The following is a 23690-nucleotide window of genomic DNA, read 5'->3' on the forward strand; positions in this document are numbered from 1 at the left end:
TTGGAGTGTGATGCTTCTTCTGGGGAATGATGGCGCTCACTCAGTCTTTATGATGTTAAAGATATTTTATGCATAAATGTCCCGCGGAGAACGCCCAGTGATGTCGGTGTCTCTTCTGAGACTTCATTTCAAAGCCAGAGCTGAGCATCACATCCATTTCCGAGTCTCTTTATGTTTTCAGTTCCTCTTAAATCAGCATTATGATGCAGTGGTTTTAGAGATGAGACAAAAAAACGGAGCTGTGCAGCTTTTTAATTTGTTTTATTTATTATTATTATTATTTATTTATTCAAATTAACTTTTTACTGTGTAATAAATAAATAAATAAATGAAAGAAACTGAGCAATTAAATGTGAATGTGGTATTTAATACTTTCTATTTCTCCGGAAAAAAGAATTCGATGTTAATTGATTTTATTTTGAAAGGTGACACCGGATGAAAGATCCAAGTTAGCTACATTTAGTAAACAGGAAATGGCAAGCTGTTACTTTATTTACTTATTTTTATTTTATTAGGGGGGTTTTAAAGAAAGAAATAAAGAAAGAAGAGGATTCATGAACTAAGAAAAATAAATAAAATAAATAAAATAAAATAAGAAAAGTGAAGGACACTACTACAGTAACACAAAACCATACAATAGGATAAAATATACACAACTTTGTTATAAAATTACAAGGTTTCCATCAATAAATAGTTTGGGTTAAGTAGTCTTAATCAAAATATTATTTTATTATTTATTTTATTTTTCAAATGTACAGTCTTAGTACCTAAAATCATTCAAATTGTCCAAAATATATTAGATTAAGATTTATTTATTATTTTATTAACAGGTTTTCAAATGTACTGTCACTTCTTAAAAACATTTAAATCGTCAAAATGTTGGAACAATAAACAACAGGATTCACATCAAAGAAAAACAATAATAAAATAAAATAAAACAAAAAGAGAAAATTGTAGGTCGCTAGTACAATAACTCAAAACCATGAACTAAGATAAAATACACACACATTTAAACAAACACAAGGATGTATCTGATTTGTTATAAAATTATAAGATTTGCATGAATGAATAATTTTTTAGCAAACAGGAAATGTAAAAATGTTTGTATTTTATTTATCTATTTCATTAAAGTCTTTCAAATGTACAGTCACTTCTTAAATACATTTGAATCGTCAACATGTTGGCACAATAAACAACTGGATTTACAAGAAAATATATTAAAATAAATAAAAGAAAATGTGGAAAAGTACAGGACACTAGTACAAAAACACAAAACCATAAAATAAGATAAAATATACACAAATTTGAATACAGTCATAAAATCACAGGAGGAGTTACCTAATGTGTTATAAAATTATTAAATTAAGCATAAATTAATAATTTGTTAAGTAGTTTTATTTTTTAGTAAACAGGAAATGGAAAAATATTAGTAACACAAAATGAATTACCTATTTTTTTTAATTAAATTATAAAACTAATCATAAATAAATCGTTTTGGTTAGGTAGTTTTAATGTTTTTAGTAAACAGGAAATGGAAAAATATATTAATAACAGAAAAGGATTTACCTAATTTGTTATAAAATTATAAAATGAATTAAATAAATGAATCGTTTTGTTTAGGTACTTTTATTTTTTTTAGTAAACAGGAAATGGAAAAATACTAGGGCAAATATTGTAAATAGCGCAAAAAATACATTATCAGGACGTGGATATACAACAGTAGCACTGAATATACTTTGTTTAATCAAAGTTTGTTTAAGTTTTATGATATTTGTGTAACTGCCATGGCAACGAACCGCTCAACCTCGCGCCGTCGAGCAGTGACGATGTGGATTTTATTTTGAAGGAGAACCGGAAAGCGCACTCTGTTCTCCTTCCCCTTTAGCTTCACACTTAGTTGTGATGTTAGCCTCTTTCCCTGGACACTCCTAGCAGCTTTATCCCACCGCCCTGCTAATCTCATCGAGCCCCCCTCAGGACACCATGGCCGACCGGGCCTCGGGACCCCCTCTGTCGTCCCAACATGACGGTAAATGATGTTTGTTTCTGGGGTTTTGAGGAGCCGAGGAGCCCCGGAGCCAGCGGCCCTCTGCTGCCTTCACAACATTAGCTTCTTAGCTAGCATCATCAGGGCGACGTGTCACTGCTCTGTCACTGCCTTATATTCAACATTTAACGATGCGCAGTTGGTGCAAATGCAAAATAGAGACTTTAACTTATTTAAAAGAAGTTAATAAAGCTTTATATTGTTGTGTTATTGCGTCATAATATAGCTAAGCTAAGTCTGGACCAATAGCCTCTGTTAAGCCTGGCCTTGTCAGTCTGTAATATGGATCATATGGATTAAATCAGGCCATTACAATGTGCTGCTGTGTGCTCAGGCCTGCACACACACACACAAACAGGAGTTGGACTATAATACAGGAGGTTGATCCTGCAGGAGGTTTCTCAATCAGGGGTCCGGGGACCATCCTGGGGTCCTGCAGGGAATCTGATGCTGATGCTGCCTTCACGTCCTGTAGGAAAGATGGTTCTTTCACTTGTGAACTGGAAATTACAAATGTTCAAGTGCGTTTGTAGACACAGTTAAATGAAACATGTAAACAGTGAGTCTGCACACGAGAATCTGCTCCAAATAAGGTTTCGGGCCCCCAGACATGAGGCAAAGTGGGGAGACACACCTCCTTAACAGCACCTTTGACGAGTCACGTGATCAATACACACAATGTGGAATATGAAAATACAAAAATAAGTATATATACATACATTAATATAGAAAATACACTCCACAATTTATCCTACTAAGAGATTGAAAGTGAAAGTCATTTAAAGTGCATTGATCATGTAGGTAAGGGAAGGCCTAGAGAGCCTAAAGCAAAACCTAAACAACTTGTATTTACGTGTCTGAAACATCAGAAAAACAGTCATAATGACACGCAATATCAAGGAGAAACATTAATATAGAGGCGCTCCTACCACTATAAGAAGTAGTGATAAATGAAATATAAACATAGAAAAAATAGGTATAAAAAATACCACAGAGGTGTGTTACACAAGTGTAGAGTAACATGTTGGACATCACTCCCACAGCAATGGAAAAATACCTGAATATAATATAATAATATAATAAAGAGCTACTATAAGAGCACTAATAAGAGAACTAATAACAGCTAGGGGAAAAGTAAAATGAAACATAGCATCAAAGTTGCTTTTTTAGACTAATTCATCTGCTGCAGCCAGAAGAGGATTCATCAAAACACAAACAGTAAATAATACGCTGTATTTTTTTTATAGATCATGAATTGTAGATTTTTTAAAAGACAAAAGAGAAAGCTAATATTTCTGCTTTAGCTACTTAAGCTTGGTCTGCACTAATCTGAAGCACATAATCCTCCCCACCAGCTCAAAAACAGTGTTGTTGTTGTTATAAAGTAGACTCTTGGGTTACGCTCCACCATGTTGAAAAGGTCAAAGGTCATCTCATCTCTGCAAGTGGAATCTCCCCAGTGGAAATTACCACATGAGGGGGTCTTCATGTGCAAGTTTTTACGTTGGGTTTTGGTATTTACCATATTTTCCACAGGACCTGAAGGCTCCATGAGTGCTTATTTGAGCATCTTGCTGGATTTTATTTTGTTACACTTACCTGACAACAATTTCTGGTTAGCCACTTCTACAATTAGCACAACACACCATTTTACTGCCCTACAGAGTCCATTAACTACTAATAATATGACTTCCTCACAGTTTTGGGCCCTAAAGTGTGGAGCTTAGGATTGATTTGGATAAAATCATTCTATGGCAAACTAGTAAACCATAATCCATCATCAATGTGCCAACTATTCATTTGATGGGACAGTCAACAAACTTTAAAGCCTTAAATTATTTCGTAGTTGCTGCCCTTTGTCTTTGCGGTGCAGTGATGTAGTCATGTATGAAAGTTTTGCTGGCAAAGTACGCAGCAAGCACTTGTGATAACAATCTGAGCCGGTCAGTGTAAAAACATACACTTTTAGTGTACGTATATTGTCGGCAACCTCATCAAGGTCGGTTGCAGAGGATTCGCTGGTCAGTCTCTCATCAGGGCGCTCAAAATGCTAGGAGTGAAGGGGCTGCACAACAGGAGAGCCATCCAAAACATCAGCGACGCAGCAGAAAAGGCATCCAGATGGCTGTGGATCAAGCGGGGCGAGTCGTGGCCGAATGCTCTTGAGACACAAGCCGGGACTTGATCACCCCGGCTGGGTCCCCTGGGCGAGGGTGTCTGTTGTGAGACCCGAAACACCCGATGAACCCAGGTGTCAACACTGATGATGTGTCTTAAGTTGCACCAAAAGTGTATTTTAGAACGGGGTGTGCAGGTGCCCTGTTTGATTACAATGCATTTTTAATTAACGTTTGTTTTTTACAACAAACTGTGGCTTTCTTGACTTGCAAAATGAACCTTGTGTGTAATTCACGGCACAATTCAAACAGCATCGTACATATTTTTAACAAAATAAGGCCCCGTGGTGGTCCACCTGAATCAAAGGACTTTGCCCGTCTTTTATCTCTTAAGATTATTTCCTTAACACTTTTGCTTTCCAGACATTTTCTTTGTGTGTTCACTGTTAATTCAGCACACTGACTCTAGATGCTGCTTCATGCGACATGTGACTGCTGCGGTTGGTTTGATTCTGACTTTGTTTACACTAGTGCACTGGGTCCGTTCAACTTCACACTTAACACTGCACTCCCTTGGGTCCTCAGCAATACACCTGCCAAGTGTGAAGTCGACCGGATGGACTGTTCTCAAAACACACACTTGCTTTAAAGTTAGATTTTGATTCATGTTATAACTGAGTTTTTATATAAACCCTCACCGGCCACTTTATTAGGCACACCTTGCTATTATCAGGTTCGCCCCCCTTTTTCCTTCAGAACTGCTTTAATCCATCGTAACTTAGATTCAACAAGCTTCTGGAAACATTCCTCAGAGAGTTTGGTCCATTTTTACATGATAGCATCACGCAGTTGCTGCAGATTTGTCGGCTGCACGTCCATGATGCCAATCTCCTGTTCCACCACATCCCAAAGGTGCTCTATTGGCTTTAGATCTGGTGACTGTGGACGCATTTGAGTGCAGTGAACTCATCATCATGTTCAAGAAACCTGTCTGAGATGATTCTCGCTTTATGACAGAAGACGGGTCCACTGTGGTCATAAAGGGATGGACACGGGCAGCAACAATACTCAGGGAGGCTGTGGCGTTGACACCATGCTTGGTGCTAATGGGCCCAAAGTGTGCCAAGAAAACATCCCCCACACCATTACATCACCACCATCAGCTTGAACCGTTGATACAAGGCAGGATGTATCCATGCTTTCATGTTGTTGACGCCAAAGTCTGACCCTACCATCCGAATGTGGCAGCAGAAATTGAGACTCATCAGACCAGGCGACGTGTTTCCACTCTTCCATTGTCCAGTTTTGGTGAAACGGTGCGAATTGTAGCCTCAGTTTCCTGTTCTCAGCTGACAGGAGTGGCCCCAGCTCCAACCAGTCTGGCCATTCTCCTCTGACCTGTGGCATAAACATGTGCGCCCACAGAACTGCCGCTCACTGGATCCTTCCTCTTTTTGGGACCGTTCTCTGTGAAAACCCTAGAGATGGTTGTGTGTGAAAATCCCAGTAGATCAGCAGTTTGTGAAATACTCAGAGCAGCCCGTCTGGCACCAACAACCACGCCACGTTCAAAGTCACGTAAATCACCTTTCTTCCCCAATAATAACACTCTACTGTATAAATATGTAGTCTACCACAGCTGCACAGTGCTGGAAAAGCATGAAAATGCACCCTGAAATGCTTGAATTTGACTCTGGAAACGGTGTAGGAACTCTAAATATTTATGTAAACAACAGTTGATTAATTACAACCCTGTGTGTTGTTTTCCTCTCTGTCACCCAGAGGTGCTCCAGCAGCGAGTGGCCGCTCTGGAGCAGGAGAGGGCCGAGTTCATCAAACTCAAGCAGCAGCTGGAGGCCGAGTTCAACCAGAAGCGAGCCAAGTTCAAAGACCTTTTCCTGTCCAAGGAAGGTAAGTGTGCCCACTGGGTTTGCACACACTGAACTACTGGAAATGCAAACTTAAACTTAGCCAGTAACACGAGTAATGAGCTGCTTCTTCTTCATCTCCCCCCTCTTCTTTCTTTTCTTGAACGTTTGCCGTCCTTCCCTAGAGGAGCTGAAGAGGCAGAACGTGGTGCTGGAGAGCGCCCAGGTTGAGCTGAGCGAGGTCCAGGCCCAGCTGGCTCAGGCACGCAGCGAGATGGAGAACATCAAAGCGGTGGCCACCGTGTCGGAAAACACCAAGCAGGAAGCCATCGACCAGGTCCGCAGCCAGTGGCAGGAGGAGGTGGCCTCGCTGCAGGCCATCATGAAAGGTGAGACTGAGCTGCTCTTACACGCACAGTGCAGGGCAAACCTCTGATCCTAATCATATGGTATCATTCAGCAAATAACATGCTATTAAATACATTGAATATTGTAATTACGCTGTGGAAATTTGACTTAATGCCCTGTCTTTCAACACATCAGGAGTGTGTCGGGAGGATGCCAACCTTTTTGTTTTCCTATCCTGTTTTTTTTCCTCCTGTGAGGTGTGCTCCAAATTCTTGTGACTGCACAAACTTGTAAAGTGCTTGATTCAGCACGTTCATTTCTTAAATGAATTAAGCAGTGTCATATATGTTATTAGTGTCAAACGGTGATCGGAGAGCTGTTCCCTGATAGAGGTAAAGAAGGAATTTATTTCACACATATAGATGCTAAAAAAATGAAAGGGCAGGTCCTTTTATTTCGTTTAGGTTTTTATAGCATCCTGTTCCTCATCATCTCATCTCATCTTCAGCCTCTTATCCGGGGTCGGGTCGCGGGGGCAGCAGCTTTAGCAGGGGACCCCAAACTTCCCTTTCCCGGGCCACATTAACCAGCTCTAACTGGGGGATCCTGAGGCGTTCCCAGGCCAGTGTGGAGATCTAATCTCTCCACCTGGTCCTGGGTCTTCCCCGAGGCCTCGTCCCAGCTGGACGTGCCTGGAACACCTCCCTAGGGAGGCGCCCAGGGTTCATCCTTACCAGATGATCCTGAACCACCTCAACTGGCTCCTTTCAACGCAAAGGAGCAGCGGCTGTACTCCGAGTTCCTCACGGATGCTGAACTTCTCCCCCTCTCTCTAAGGGAGACTCCAGACCCCCTCCTGAGGAAACACATTTCGGCCGCTTGTACCCGCGACCTGCTTCTTTGGGTCCTGACCCAGCTTTCATGACCACAGGTGAGGGTAGGAACCAGGACTGAGCGGTAGATCCAGAGCTTTGTCTTCCTCAGCTCTCTTTTGGTCACAACGGTGCGGTAGAGCGACTGCAGCTCCGTCCCCGCTGCTCCGATTCTCCGGCCAAACTCACGCTCCATCGTCCCCTCACTCTGTTCCTTATGTATTCAAATCCTAGAAACGGTATTGGCAAGTTAGGTCGGCCCTGAAAGTCGCACAATAGCACAAACTAACTCACAGATTGAGGCGGCGGTAGACCTGCAACTTCCGTGTTCTGCAAAGTAAAATTACAGCTTTTGTCAATGGAGTCTGGTGGCTTTGACACGGGGGCAGCAACAAACAGGTTTTAGCCACCTATAAAAAAGGACCACCTAAAAAGATCAATATCAGTTTGAGTGTTCACTGTTTCAAGAATATTATTTTATATGTAATATTTTCTCAGTTTCATTGTGTGCTTCCTCCCTGTCCAATCAGAAACGGTGTGTGAGTACGAGGTCCAGTTCCACCAGCGTCTGGAGCAGGAACGAGCCCAGTGGAACCAGTACCGGGAGGCAGTGGAGCGGGAACTGGGTGAGCTGAGACGCCGCCTCACAGAGGGCCAGGAGGAGGAGAACCTGGAGGACGAAATGAAAAAAGTAGGCCTCCTTTTCTGTTTCATCTGTGGGGATTTACACGTGTCCCGTTTGCTTTGTGTGTTTGTACGTGAAGCATTTGTTCATTAATTTTTCAATGCGGGAGAAAGAGAAGATGTTTGTTTGTGCGGGAAAATGAATACTTGAATACTTAAACTTGTGGGACTGTGGAGGAGGTGAAAAGAGACACTATCTGACAAAAATACAGGATTTCATGTGCGTCTTTGCATAAAACTACACAAGTCTCAATCTTTTATATGCTTCTTTTCATTTTGCAGCTGCGAAAACACGATAAAACATTTTAGCCCGAAGTGTAAATACGGCACAAAATCATCGCCATGGTCTTTTTCTGCACTTGCATACATTAAATAAACCATCGAGAGGGTTTTTTATAATTCGTATCAACTATAAAGGGAGAAATCCGGGAGAGTCGCTAATAGCCAGACGTGGCTAACAGTGATTAGCTCGGGGCAGTATGATGAAGGCATTCAAAGGTCTTTTTTAACCACTAATACTGCTGAAAATAACAGCAAACCTCTGCAGCAGCATGAGAAGAGTCCCTACACACAAAACAAAGCAGCAACAGCGTAGTTAGTGAAGCCAGAGTTTATTAAAAGAGTGTTTTAAAGACTTACCTACTGGCCCCTGTACCAGCTCCTCTCATAGTAAAGTCCATTACAGTGGATTACCAAAGTCAATCCCAAAGGAAGGAGCCCATTGGTGCTTTGTTTTGTGTGTAGGGACTCTTCTCATGCTGCTGCAGAGGTTTGCTGTTATTTTCAACAGTATAAGTGGTTAAAAAAGACCTTTGAATGCCTTCACCGTGCTGCCCCGAGCTAATCACTGTTAGCCACGTCCGGTTGTTAGCGACTCTCCCGGATTTACACAGAAAAAAACTGTCTCGGTGGCTTATTTGATGCATTTAAGTGCCGTAAAAGACCATGGGAGGATTTTTGCACTATAAAGTATAATTCAAGCATTGATGTAAAAACCCTTCACAGGCCCAGGAGGACGCAGAGAAGCTGCGTTCAGTGGTGATGCCCATGGAGCACGAGATCGCAGCCCTGAAAGCCAAGCTGACCACAGCCGAGGACAGGGTGAAGGAGCTGGAGGCCTCGAAGGTTAGTCGGCAGTAAATCATGATTCAGCAGGGGAACGGAGGCATGGTGATGCTAACAGGGCATGATGTTGACCGGTCATGGCAGCTGCTCTTTTCTTAGTAAATTTAATTTGAAGTGGTTCAACAAAGCCTTTGTAGCGCTGCAGAATTCAGTGCATGGCATGTAGGACATTATGTCATTGAACAGAAAGCTCGAAGACATTTGATGTGAACGTCTTGTTTGGTTTTCCGTCTATGAGCTTTGTGGAGTATTACAGCACAGTATTAGGGCGCACTCACTCTGTCCTTCTGGCCGGGGCCAAAACCGTTTTTTCAGCTAAAGCCTAGTACCTTTAAGCAATGTTAGTGCACCCGTTCCGCGCATAACTGCGGCCAGCAGGCCGTCCACGGCCCGCTTGAAAGAGGTGGGCTTTAGCGGAGCCGTTTGCACATGTACGAGCACGAGCGTGCGCACGTGTACGAGCACGAGCCCTACGGCAGTAGCGTTATGTCCGCCTGTTCGGACATAGTAAATAGAAGGACGGACCATGCGCGGACATTTAACAACAACAACAATGGCGGTGAAAGGTTCACGTTGATGTGATGCGGAGCAGGAGTGTTTACTGCAGATTTGGTCGATGAAAATATTCACCGAGGCCCAGGTAGTGTGAGTACAAACGGGCCTGGAGGGGGGTACCCTAAAGCAGGGGGCACGGGACGGACGGACGGACAGTTTGAGTGCGCCCTAAAGCCTCCTTTAATGCCTGCAGAGTGTTTAGATATGATGCAGTATAACTTAGGGCTGTGTTTACGATCTGTTCTGATGCAGTTTAAAGCTGCATCAATGGACCAAATGGTTACGTGTGATGTGAAAGGGGTCATTTGTAGCGCAGTTATCACTGGACTCTGCAGCTCAGCACCACAACTTCACAGTTTAGGTTCACTCTCATCTCTGTCACCAACCACGTTTTAGGCTTTTTTCAGAGAATAAAAGCTGCGTTCACACAGAGAGTGAAGCTCATTTCACACCACCCAAGAATCCATCTATTCCAATAATATAAGCCACAGTAATATGTCAGTGTTGTGTGTTTACAGCTTGTTCTGCTCCAAATCTGTGGCCAAAATCTGACTAAATGCTGCTTCTAGTTGTCGAGTTGTCGCCCTGACAACAGTAACTCCCCAAGTAACATTTCTAAAATCGATTTGAACCTTGAAAGGAAACTTTGATTCATCTTCTTTCACAGGTCAAAGAGCTCAATCACGTTCTGGAGGCGGAGAAGTCGTGTCGCACCGACCTGGAGATGTACGTCGCCGTGTTGAACACTCAGAAGTCCGTCCTGCAGGAAGATGCAGAGAAACTACGGAAAGAGCTCCACGAAGGTGTGTGTGTGTGTGTGTGTGTGTGTGTGTGTGTGTGTGTGTGTGTGTGTGTGTGTGTGTGTGTGTGTGTGTGTGTGTGTGTGTGTGTGTGTGTGTGTGTGTGTGTGTGTGTGTGTGTGTGTGTGTGTGTGTGTGTGTGTGTGTGTGTGTGTGTGTGTGTGTGTGTGTGTGTGTGTGTGTGTGTGTGTGTGTGTGTGTGTGTGTGTGTGTGTGTGTGTGTGTGTGAAGATTTGATACTTTAAAAACATTTTCTGGTAAAACTTTTATGCCTTTTACCTGTAATCAAGTATTTTTACATCATGGTTTGGTACTTTTTTGTTATCTGTGAGTAGTCCGACTCTTTTCACCTAACACACACACACACACACACTCTCTCTCTTTCTCTCTCTGTCTCAGTCTGTCACAAGCTGGAGTTGGAGCGTCAGCAGCACAACCAGCTGAAACACACGTGGCAGAGAGCCAACGACCAGTTCCTCGAGTCCCAGCGCCTCCTCATGAGGGACATGCAGAGGATAGAGAGCGTGCTGTCGTCAGAACAGCTCCGCCAGGTGGAGGAGATAAAGAAGAAAGACCAGGTACACGCACACACACACGCACACACACACACACAGAGACCTGTTATTGTCTCAGTAACACTGAACATTGAGCGCTCAGCGAGCAGATTGAGCCGGTGGTTTGACAGATAATTCAGCTCCAACTTTCCCACTGAGACGTTTAATCTTCTTAGTAATTGTTAGTTGATTGGAGGGAGAGAAAGGTCACTCAGAAGCGAGACGGAGGGGAGGAAGGATGTGCAGAAACTGAGCTGAGGCAGAACATCGGGGCATTTAGGGATGAGCTGTTGGGTTGGACGTCGCAAAGCAATTTCAGTCCAAAGCAACTGGACTTGGTTATTTGTCTAGGAAGACGTTTCAACTCTCATCCAAGAGGCTTCATCAGTTCATGTATGCATCTGACCAGGACCAGGACCAGGACCAGGCTGGGACTGGTCCGAACATACTGGTCCTGGTCCAGTCCCAGCCTGGTCAGATGCGTACATGAACTGATGAAGCCTCTTGGATGAGAGGTGAAACGTCTTCCTAGACCAGGGGTGGGCGATCCCGGTCCTGCAGAGCCACTGTCCTGCATGTTTTAGGTTTCTCTCTGTTCCAAAACACCTGATTCTACTGATTTGCTCGTTATCAAGCAGCTGATGCTCGTCACAGTTTGATTTTTGTTAGACTCAGGTGTGTTAGGGTAGGGAGAAACCTAAAACATGCAGGACAGTGGCCCTCAAGGACCGGACTTAAAAGTCCAGTTGCTTTTGACTGAAATAGCTTTGGGGATAACGACGACCTGGACACATGAGAACATGCACAGGCTGTGTTGGATGCATTTAGATTTACCGAATAAAGTGTCGTGAATTTAAAAAGATGAATACATTTATGATTTAAAAAAACTCCTTTTTGCTCTTCCGTCCAAGGAGGAGGACGAGAAGGAGAGGCTGAGCCAAGTGAAGGAGCTGCACGAGGAGGATGTCGGAGACAACACGGAGCCTCTGGAGGATTTATTCCTCGGGCTGAGCGTCGAGGAGGTACGAGCATCACGTAATGCGATATCCCTCCAGAGAGAGAGAGAACGGAGCAGAGCTGTTATCGTCTTACGTCATATTATATCCCCTTTGAGTAATGCAAGCTTCAAACGGGCAGCACTTCACTTTTGCCCTTGTGTGTCGTGTCTCAAGCAGCCGTGAACTGAAGCTTCAAACCAGCGATGATTTTAAATGTGTATTTGCTATTTTTTCTTCAGATAAAGTTTACAGCAGATGTGGAAAGCATCGGCTCGGGTACACGCAAAAAACTGTGGTATTTTGTGCCGTAAAACGATTTAAAAAAACATGCTTTGTGATTAATTCATCTGGAGGAATCGCACATATTGATTTCTTCTGTGAGAGGCTTTTAAAAATATTCAAACTGATTGTTTGGTAGATGCATGAATCCATGAAGAGATTTCGGCTCAGGGTGTGAGTCTTTGTTGTGTTTGTCATTTACGCCAAGTTCACCAACGACAAGACCTTTGACCAGGAGGAAGTCCGATGTGTGTGTCTGCCCTCCAAACTCGAGCACTTGCTCTGATTTCTGTTATCGCCGCAAATGAGTTGAGATTTTAAAAAAACCCGGTGCGTTTGAAACTGACGCTCAAGGGTGTCTTTTGGGTCGGTATCAAACGTTGAGGGCCGTGACAACGCACCCGGCAGCAGCGGCTTCTGGTCTGGCCAGGAGCGTCACCTCGCTGCTTCTGCTTCCCTGGGTCCCTGGGCCCGACACCTCCAGATATTTGGAGTGTGTCTTTTGTTCAGTTCACACATCAACTCCAACCAATAAAATGACGTCAGAACCGCCGTAGGCCTCGTGCTCGTACATGTGCAAACATGCTTTACTAAAGCCCACCTCTCCCAAACGGGCCGTGGACGGCAAGCGTGCTGCTCCTGGACACGGAGCGGTTGCACTCACACTGGTCAAACGAACTAGGCTTTACCCATAAAACATGTTTGGGCACGGTACGGAAGGACAGTGCGAGTGCGCCCTTAGTGTCAGTTAATACGACATTAACAAAAAAAATAGATCTGTCAGCATTAATGAAATATGAAACAGGAGACAGACGTTATGGAAATTCTTCATTTACAGATTTTCAGGACGCTCATTGTCTTCTTCTCTTTCAGCCTCATGCCAACCACAGCGCCCACGGCTCTATGCACTCCTTAGACGCTGACGTGGTGGCGGGCGGCGCCGGGGACCCCTACAAGGACAACCTTCGGAGGGTCCAGTCAACGGACAGCCTCGGCTCCTCGCTGTCCGTGCAGCAGGGCCTCGGCGGCCACAACCACAAGGCCAAGTCGGCCAGCCACCTGGACGAGTCGGACTTCGGACCCCTGGTGGGGGCCGACTGCAGCGTGACCGACAGCAGTTTCGGCGAAACGTCGTCCATCAGCTCCATCAAGCTGACGACGAGCCACTTCCTGCTGACGAAAGACCAGGAGAAGGCCATCAAAGCCATGACGCCCGAGCAGGAGGAGACGGCGTCGCTGCTGTCCAGCATCTCGCACGCGCCCGACACCGCCTTCCTACCGCCGGTGGGCTACAGACTCGTCAGCGACAGCGAGTGGAACCTGTTGCAGCAAGAGGTGCGTCACCGAGACGTTAAGAAACACAGCTAGGGTTCGACATGCTCCATAAGCACGAGGCAGCGCTGAAGGGTTTCCCTCTGATCTTAACACGCTTACTTCCGATGATATGTGACGTTTTAACAGCATTTCTCGCCACAAATGTGAGATTTTAACCTCAGAGCCTAAAATCACTGTGTGCAGCTCAGGAAAAATCATCACTTCTTCTTCTTCTTATCTTGTTATTTTGCTTGTCCAAAGAACCAGATTATGAAGTTAGATCAACCTTCTGCACTCGACGCTCCACCTGCTGAATGCATGTCTAAAAGTAGATCTACTGCTCTAATTTGGGCACAGAGATCTGCCTTTTATGTCTAATTGAGACGTGGGCCCGACTGATGTGGGTTTTATGAGACTGACACCGATGCCAATTCACAGATCAGCAAAACCGCAGCTGATATTGTGAATTTTTGAGCTCTGCAGAAGGCGTCTTTCCTAAACAAATACCTTTTATTTAAGCATATTTAACATTTTTGTATACGATGTGTTGCCTTTTCAATCATCGAGATGCACGCTTAGAAAATTGAAGTCGCTCTACCGCACCGTTGTGAGGAATAGAGAGCTGAGCCGAAAGGCAAAACTCTCAACCTACCGGTCAATCTTGGTTCCTACCCTCACCTGTGGTCATGAAAGCTGGGTCATGACCCAAAGAACCAGGTCGCGGGTACAAGTGTCTGAAATGTGTTTCCTCAGGAGGGGGTCTGGAGTCTCCCTTAGAGAGAGGGGGAGAAGTTCAGCATCCGTGAGGAACTCGGAGTAGAGCCGCTGCTCCTTTGCGTTGAAAGGAGCCAGTTGAGGTGGTTCAGGATCATCTGGTAAGGATGAACCCTGGGCGCCTCCCTAGGGAGGTGTTCCAGGCACGTCCAGCTGGGAGGAGGCCTCGGGGAAGACCCAGGACCAGGTGGAGAGATTAGATCTCCACACTGGCCTGGGAACGCCTCAGGATCCCCCAGTTAGAGCTGGTTAATGTGGCCCGGGAAAGGGAAGTTTGGGGTCCCCTGCTAAAGCTGCTGCCCCCGCGACCCGACCCCGGATAAGAGGTTGAAGATTAGATGTTTTTAAAGGTCTTTCTCAGTGAAGTTAGAGAAGTGTCTCCCTCCAAAATATCCCATTATGTTAATCTCATATTTCATGTTTTTCTTGTTGTCACCAGGTGAAAAACGCAGGCAGGAAACTGGGCAGACGCTGTGACATGTGCTCCAACTACGAGAAGCAGCTGCAGGCCATCCAAGGACAAGAGGCCGAGACCCGAGACCAGGTTTGTCTCTTTTTCTGCTGGATGTGTTTTCAGAAGCACGGGGATGTGCCGACTGCTGCAGGAGAGTCTGTCGAACTGCACGTTTTGTATCTTAGTGTTTGAAGCTGTTCATTAAGAGGGGATTCTCCGTCACACCTTCTCCCAGGTGAAGAAACTGCAGGTGATGCTGCGTCAGGCCAACGACCAGCTGGAGAGGACGATGGCTGAGAAGCAGACTTTGGAAGAGTCAGTCAAAGCAGGCAACGAGGAAACCGCTGCTAAGGTTTGGACTCTTTGAACGCTTTAATCACTTTGTGACGTTCCCTTCAGATGTCTGGTTCAGTGCTTAATGTGGGACTGACAGTAGGGACCTAAAGTTTTAATCTGTAAGATTTCCATCTAGTTGACTGTCTGTTAAGTTCTCATCCAAGAAAACAATGTTAAAACAATGGTGATTGATCATGTGACCCACTTATGAAAGCACTTGTATTTGCTGCTTTGCCGAGAAATACGATCTGCAGAGACTTTCCCGCTCTAAAATCAAATGTGGTGCTCAGTTAGTGACGCTTTTTGCACAGTTAGTGAGGCTTTTTGCACAGTTAGTGAGGCTTTTTGCACAGTTAGTGGAGTTTTTTGCTCAGTTAGTGAGGCTTTTTGCACAGTTAGTGGTGCTTTTTGCACAGTTAGTGGTGCTTTTTGCACAGTTAGTGGTGCTTTTTGCTCAGTTAGTGAGGCTTTTTGCACAGTTAGTGGAGTTTTTTGCTCAGTTAGTGAGGCTTTTTGCACAGTTAGTGGTGCTTTTTGCACAGTTAGTGAGGCTTTTTGCACAGTTAGTGAGGCTTTTTGCACAGTTAGTGGTGCTTTTTGCACAGTTAGTGGTGCTTTCTGCACAGTTAGTGAGGCTTTTTGCACAGTTAGTGGTGCTTTTTGCACAGTTAGTGGTGCTTTTTGCACAGTTAGTGGTGCTTTCTGCACAGTTAGTGGTGCTTTTTGCACAGTTAGTGGTGCTTTCTGCACAGTTAGTGAGGCTTTTTGCACAGTTAGTGGTGCTTTCTGCACAGTTAGTGGTGCTTTTTGCAGTTAGTGGTGCTTTTTGCACAGTTAGTGGTGCTTTTTGCACAGTTAGTGGTGCTTTTTGCACAGTTAGTGGTGCTTTCTGCACAGTTAGTGAGGCTTTTTGCACAGTTAGTGAGGCTTTCTGCACAGTTAGTGAGGCTTTTTGCACAGTTAGTGGTGCTTTCTGCACAGTTAGTGAGGCTTTTTGCACAGTTAGTGGTGCTTTTTGCACAGTTAGTGGTGCTTTTTGCACAGTTAGTGGTGCTTTTTGCACAGTTAGTGAGGCTTTTTGCACAGTTAGTGGAGCTTTTTGCACAGTTAGTGGTGCTTTTTGCACAGTTAGTGGTGCTTTTTGCACAATTAGTGACTCCTTTTGCACAGTTAGTGAGTCTCTGTTTTATATAAGGCTAAGGCTATTTACACCCTGGTACAAATGTCAATGTACGTTATTTGTACCTGTGTCCTTACCCAAGAGGACTGACACTTAAGTTTGCATGAATTGAATCATTGTATGGGCACGTAGTGGGTTTCTGGGTAGGTTATTTGTGGAATTAAATAATATAACATAATAAAATGCAATTAAAATGTGGTAATTTCATAGATAATTTATCAAATTTCCTGAAAACAAAGAAGAAATGACCTTTATCCCAGCCCGTACATGAGGGTTTAGCTTCTCAGATGAAGCACTTACTACTTTTATTCTCCTTTGTGATATTAAATTGAATATATTTTAGTTTTGAACCGTCAGTCAGACAAAACAGGACATTTAATCATGAATATGAGGTACTTTTCTTTTAATTTGTGCTTATTTTTTATTGTTTGTTTTATTTCATTGCCCATTTTATTGCTTATATTCAAATTAAAGTATCTGTTTAATACGTTTGCTGTGCGTGGCATGCAGGGAGGGGGCTGCTGTTGCATTTCATCTCGTATTATGACGACAATTAAACCTTGAATTTTCTATTTTCCTAGAAACTAATTTAGATTGTCCAATGAATCCTTACGTGTGATTAAATATCGGATCAGCGTCGATTCATTGAACAGTCGTCTGATTCAGCTGCAGGAAAAATAAAATAATGCTCCGTCCCTCCCATACGGACCATCCGTTTCCAACAGCTAGTTACCAGGGCAACGGGCGACTCGTGACTCATCCTCTTTGTAACGGACAGCGCGGCAGTACAGAGCCTGAAGCATCACATTTTTTATGCAGTGGAGCCGGTGGGTGACGGTGATGTGTTGCTTCAATTTCACGCTGCTCTGACCACAAACAATGCAAACGGTCCACGGGATTATTTGGATTATTTGTTACTAAAACGCAGCCGTACAGCAGTGAGATTACTGTTGCATGTAAACGCTGTCCTCAATATCGATTCTTACTATTTTCATGATTGACAGATCAATCATTTGGCCTTGACCTCACAAAGGCCCCCCCTGCTTTGGTTTTCCAGTGGCGCATTAGGACGGGGGGTCTTTTCTGAAATAACCTCCTCTTCTAAGATTCCTCTGGATTAAAGCTGCAGTCAGCAACATTTGTTTGATCATATCCATAGAAACTGACGCTCTGCACCGATAGAACAACATGAATCAGCTGGTTTTAGAAAATAAAACGCGCCTCTACGTGCACCTAGAGTAGTAGCACCTCCGTTTAGCGTGCACTTCATCCCGTATAACTAAGGGCGCACTCCCACTGTGCGTCCGTCCTGTGCCCCGTGCTTTAGGGCCCTTGTCCCCCCCTCCAGGCCCGTTTGTACTCACACTACCTGGGCCTCGGAGAATGCTTCTTGCTGCCTATACGTCATCACGCCGTAACACATCACACGCATTGATGACACCATCGCGATGCGTGGTTTTGTTTCCAGATCTTTCCGTAGACCTCTGAGTTTTTGTGCGTCTTGTCGACTGTTTTTGAATCTTTTCATCGACCAAATCTGCAGTAAACACTCCACCTCCGCATCACACCAACGTGAACCTTTCACCGCCATTGTTTTAAATGTCCGCGCATGGTCCCTCCTTCTTTTTTCTACGTCCCAACAGGCGCACAGGAAATGACCTCAGAACTGCCGTAGGCCTCGTGCTCGTACACGTGCGCACGCTCGTGCTCGTACACGTGCAAACGTGCTTTACTAAAGCCCACCTCTCCAAAACGGGCCGTGGTCGTCAAAGCGTGCTGCACCTAGGCGCGGAACCAGACTTTATTCGTAAAACCTGTTTGGGCACAGTACGGATGGACAGTGTGAGTTCGCCCAAATAAACAGTCATGGTGGTTAAGATAAAATACAGTCAGTGCAGGAAAACAGGTGCACAAAGATGAACATGAAGTAAGAGTTTGACTGCATCACTTTCACCACACGGTGTCTGAGGAGTATTTCTATCTAAAGACCTTTATTTTGAAGGCGTTCTCTCGTCTTAGCTGTGTTTTTGCGTCTGTGTTGCAGGTGTCCGCCCTCATGCAAAGAGTCCAGGAGTCAGAAATGCTGCTCAGCACACTACAGCAGGCCTTCAGCGAAGCCAAGAGGAGCACGCAGGAGCAGATGGTGAGGAGTCTGCGGATGCTTGGCCACACTTTAAACGTTCAGTTTGTTATTTTGTTTTGTTTTGACAGCCGGCTGTAGCGCTGTTATCTGAACTGCAGCCTGTTAGCGTTTTGGATTTACTTGTCTCTGCCTCTGTGGCATCAACAAATATTTGCTGACGTGTTGGAGCTGGAAATGGAGCCTTTCTCACCTGTGAAAAGCTCTTCGGAGGCCTTGTTTTGTTCAACCAACACCCCAAAAGATATTTAATTTAAAAGAATATAAACACAGAAGATCAGAAGAGAGTAACACACATCAGTCAACCAAGTTGTTTTCTACTTTTTGTGCAAAAAAAGTCAGAAAATTATGTTTTTCAGCCTCTCAAATATGGAGATTTCTTGCTTTTTACATCATATTAAACTGAATATCTTTTCAGTTTACGACAAAAGACATTTAAAGGCCTCATCTTGGACTTTGAGACATTTTATGGAACAAACGATTAATCTAAAAATGTGTCACAGTCGGCTGATTCAGGTGTATTTTAAACCTAAAACAAACAAACAAAAAAGTCACTTTTCTGGACTTGTTACATATTGTTACTGTTCCTCCATAATCAAATCAAATCAATCTTTATTTATACAGCACTTTTCATACTTTTGACAGTAGGACAAAGTTCCTCACAGAAAATAAAAGCAAAACAAAACACGAAAAACAAAGAAACACCATGAAAACCCAAACTTCCCACCCCCAAAACACACACATATATATATATATACACACAGATATACACACACATATATAAATATATATATATATAAATATATAAATGTCTCGGACCACTAAACAAGTGTGTCGAGTTTAAACCTAAAAAATCGATTAAATATTCTAAATATTGTACTAAATATTCACTCTTTTGGAAGTTAAATTAAATTGTTATGTAATTTTCATCGCACCTCTCTAACCGCACACATTCACTCTTGGTTACAGGATTATTTTACTCCTAAAAATGACTTTAAATGTCCAAATGTTGCTCATCCACGGCAGAAACAAATAGGTTTATACATCTCTGCCGAATTCCTTGCTTTCGTTTTGAAGGGGAAACGGGAGGAAGTGAGTGAGACAGAAACGTTCTCAGTAACAAATGTGCAGCTGCGGATCATAACGCAACACGTGCATCGAGGTGCCTTCAAAGTCTTTGCGTCTGCCAGACCCCAAAAAAGAGACATTCCTGTATTTGCACGTGGCTTTGATGTGAAGAAAATACGTCTCTCACTGCTGCCGTGAGTTCAGTCGTAATTTGACGGCTCCGCGGAGAGAACGAGGCGGCCGATGAGTCACGCAGCGCTGCCGGTTCCAAGATGACACAGGATGACACGCGGAGATTTGTTTTGTTTTGTTCGTGTTTGCAGGCGGTGCTGGTGAAGTCGAGGGAGCAGGTGGCAGACGAACTGAGCCGGCTGCAGAGAGACAACGAGAGCCTGCAGGGGAAACACAGGCTGCACGTCGAGCTGCAGCAGCAGGAAGACTTTCAGATGCCCCACACTGTGCAAGTACGTGCAGCTCAAATTCAACACCAGCGTCAGCAGGAGGACCCCGCGTGGGTCTTTATTCTGTGATCCAGTGCTTTAAATATAAGGGAAGCATATACTAAGGGCCCATCCACGCAAAGATAGGTTTTCCTGTAACCACAGAACTTTAGTATTGTTTTGGCCGACCGGCCACACGGAGGAGCCGGCGTTATCAGAGCCTGAAAACGGGATCTTCTGAAACCGGGTCCCAGAGTCACGGCGTCGTGTCAGACAGTGTCGGATTGAACGTCTATAATGAAAATTGGCAAATATTCAAGTAAATGATGCTGATGATGAACAGGAGCAGACTGTTGTATTTTTGACGCCTAGTCTACGAGGGGGAGGGGGTTAATCCTGCACACTAAGGACGCACTCACACTGTCCATCCGTACCGTGCCCAAACAGGTTTTACAGCTAAAGTCTAGTTCCTTTGACCAGTGTGAGTGCAACTGTACCGTGCCTGAAGCGGTACAGTTGCCCAGAGAGGTGGGCTTTTGTAAAGCACATTTGCACGTGTACGAGCACGAGCATGAGGCCTACGGCCGTTCTGAGGTCATTTCCTGTGCGCCTGTTGGGACATAGAAAAAAGAAGGAGGGACCATGCGCGGACATTTAAAACAATGGCGGCGAAAGGTTCACGTTGGTGTGATGCGGAGGTGGAGTGTTTACTGCAGATTTGGTCGATGAAAAGATTCAAAAACAGTCGACAAGATGCACAAAAACTCTGAGGTCTGCGGAAAGATCTGGAAACAAAGCCACGCATCGCCATGACGTCATCAATGCGTGTGACGTGTTACGGCGTGATGACGTATAGGCAGCAAGAAGCATTCGCCGAGGCCCAGGTAGTGTGAGTACAAACGGGCCTGGAGGGGGGGACAAGGACCCTAAAGCACGGGGCACGGGACGGAGGCACAGTGGGAGGGCGCCCTAAGGAGACAGATTAAGTTTTAGGAGTTATTTTCACATTTTTAGCAACAGCGTTCATAATAGGCTCATATTTGTACCCAAACAGACTCTTTATCATGGTTTATTGGGAGAAACCAAGCATCTATAAGTAAAATCAGACATTCAATGCCCCCCCAGAGCCAGAATGGAGTAATCCATTGTTTCATAAGCACATTTTGCGACGATTCGGCTTTGACATTGGCAGTCGACTCAGGCTCCTCGGAGCGAATGGTCGACCATTCGGGTTCACCCCTGCAATTATTGATTGATTGATTAGTTGTGAAACTATTTTGATAATCGATACATAATTTAAAGTAATCTAAGTTAAAAGGGAAGATTATCTAATTCCAGCTCCTTAAATGTGAATGTTTTCTGGTTTCTTTCCTCCTCTGTGACAGTAAACTGAATATTTTTGAGCTGTGGACAAAACACAACTCCTCAATTAATCGATAAAATAATCATTAGTGTGAACGGCACTCAGAGAGAGAGAGAGAGAGAAATTACAGGAAGATAATCTCTGCAGTTTAGCGGCCGGAAGATAATTGCTTCATCAGATTTGTGGCTCCACTTTCTGTCAAGGTCAGAGTATTATCTTTTATAACACACACACACACACACACACACACACACACACACACACACACACACACACACCCTCCCACACTGTTACTCTCAGCCTCTTTGCTGAATGATGCGGCGGCGTGGGCCTCGTGCTTTAGTGGAGGAGGAGTAAACGCTGATGATCCGCTCACATTTGACATCAGCTCGTCGGTGGTTAAAACAAGCTGCTCACATAACACTCAAATCTCTATTTACTGCACAAAGATACCAAAAGAACACCGTAATACGAGGCAGAGCAACTTCATAATCCAATAACATGAGTCATATCTGGACTGTGGTGCAGCAGATATTCTTATATCATCACTAGTTTTGTGTGAATTTACTAAACGCACCATTGAAAGCTAAGAAGAATCTTATCTGAGCAGCTGAAAGTGATTTATTTTATTTAAACGTAACCGTCAGTCCTGTGTAGGTTGTATTTATTCATGCATACATGGAAAATAATCTGTGTTTTAGAGTTGTTAGTGTTCAACATCGTAACCGTTCTTGTTTGGACATTTACAGCATCACATTTTATAATTTGATGTGTGTTTTTGTGAAGTGTAATTTAAGGGTGCCCTCCCACTGTGCCTCGACCAAATCTGCAGTAAACACTCCACCTCCGCATCACACCAACGTGAACCTTTCACCGCCATTGTTTGAAATGTCCGCGCATGGTCCCTCCTTCTTTTTTCTACGTCCCAACAGGCGCACAGGAAATGACCTCAGAGCCCCCGTAGGCCTCGTGCTCGTACACGTGCGCACGCTCCTGCTCGTACGTGTGCAAACGTGCTTTACAAAAGCCCACCTCTCCCAAACGGGCCGTGGACAGCAAGCGTGCCACAGATAGGCACGGCGCGGTTGCACTCACACTGGTCAAACTGGTCAACTCCCGGCAGCTCCACGCTCTCCCTGTACGTGCGGCCAAAACTCTCTGCGCGCTCCTGCTACGCTCTTCCCTGTGGGTTTCTGAATCCTCTTGGCATCAGCTCAACAAGCTCCGCTCTGTTGTTGTTCTCAGTCGTTTCTCTCTGGTTAAATTTGTGGTTAAATCACCACATCAACGTCTCTTTCTACTCTGAAAAAAAAGAAAAGTGGACACAGAAAACCACCAATGCACCAGAGAACGGACAGAAGTCATATCTGCGTGTAAAGAGGAGAAGTTGATAAAAATCCTGCTACTCTGCATTTACGTTACGTTCGTTTGTGTCAGTCCAGTTTTTGTCGAACAAACCAAAGGTATATGTGTTTGTCAGCCTGGTAAAGGAACTAGTTACTGAAGTAATCAGATAAATGCAGTGCAGTAAAAAGTAGAATATTTACACTGATTTGTAGAGAAGTAGGAGAATAAAGTAGCATGAAAATAAAATACTCAAGTAAAGGAGCAGAGCCTCAAACTTGTACTTTAGTCCAATAATTGAGTGAAACCCTCTGGTTCACAGGTTTTCTCATGTAATAAGGATGTTTTTTGATAAGCTTGTTGCACGTTGAGGTCTATGACTAATATTTACATTGATCACATAAAGACAATTAATGCACTCCTATGTCGCTGTAGTGGTTTACAATATCCGCCCAATCCTCCTCACCTTTTCACCCCTGACCTGTTTTAATGCCTGCAACAAACTCCGCTAACATGACGTCAATGATGATGATGATGATGATGATGATGATGATGATGATGATGATGTGGTTTCATTCCCCTTCAGGAGCTACACGGCCTGGTGATGCGGCTACGCGAGGATCTGGTGGCGTTACGGACGGCCGGCGATCACATGGAGGAGAAGCTGAAGGCGGAGATTCTGTTCCTGAAGGAGCAGAACCAGGCGGAGCAGTGTCTGAAGGAGAACCTGGAGGAGACTCTGCAGCTGGAGATCGAGGGCTGTAAGGAGGAGATAGGTGAGACTCCGACGTCCGACCGTCCGCGTAGAAGGTCATCGACGAACCCGCGATCAGACGACTAGAAGTCTCTTCTTTTTATGACGTCTGTTTGCACTGACACGCTAAATTCTGGCGTTCCGCTCTTTTCTAGGACGGTAGAGAAGAAAGAACGGGGATTACTCGAAACAGTTTATGTCGTTTTTGTTCCTCTTTACTTTTGAGGGGATGTTTTTTCCAATGTGCATGTTTTTTATTTATTTTCTGTGCATTTT

The 23690-nt window shown here is 44.3% G+C and overlaps 1 protein-coding gene across 1 annotated transcript in view; it reads left to right on the plus strand.

Moving 5' to 3' along the window:
• Nucleotides 1-1897: 1897 nt before the first annotated feature.
• Nucleotides 1898-23690, plus strand: part of rabep1 (rabaptin, RAB GTPase binding effector protein 1) — a 30324-nt gene continuing 8531 nt past the window's right edge. Inside the window, exons 1-14 of the mRNA XM_083927175.1 lie at nt 1898-2029; nt 5947-6075; nt 6218-6421; nt 7783-7943; nt 8942-9061; nt 10284-10419; nt 10816-10994; nt 11882-11992; nt 13121-13582; nt 14775-14879; nt 15025-15141; nt 18350-18448; nt 19837-19977; nt 23247-23436. Of these exons, the coding sequence (XP_083783301.1) occupies nt 1984-2029; nt 5947-6075; nt 6218-6421; nt 7783-7943; nt 8942-9061; nt 10284-10419; nt 10816-10994; nt 11882-11992; nt 13121-13582; nt 14775-14879; nt 15025-15141; nt 18350-18448; nt 19837-19977; nt 23247-23436 (2200 nt within the window). The 5' untranslated portion in view covers nt 1898-1983. The remainder of the gene's footprint in view (nt 2030-5946; nt 6076-6217; nt 6422-7782; nt 7944-8941; nt 9062-10283; nt 10420-10815; nt 10995-11881; nt 11993-13120; nt 13583-14774; nt 14880-15024; nt 15142-18349; nt 18449-19836; nt 19978-23246; nt 23437-23690) is intronic.

The sequence above is a fragment of the Echiichthys vipera genome (assembly GCF_963691815.1).
Source record: "Echiichthys vipera genome assembly, chromosome: 14".
In the NCBI taxonomy this organism is placed as follows: Eukaryota; Metazoa; Chordata; class Actinopteri; order Perciformes; family Trachinidae; genus Echiichthys; species Echiichthys vipera.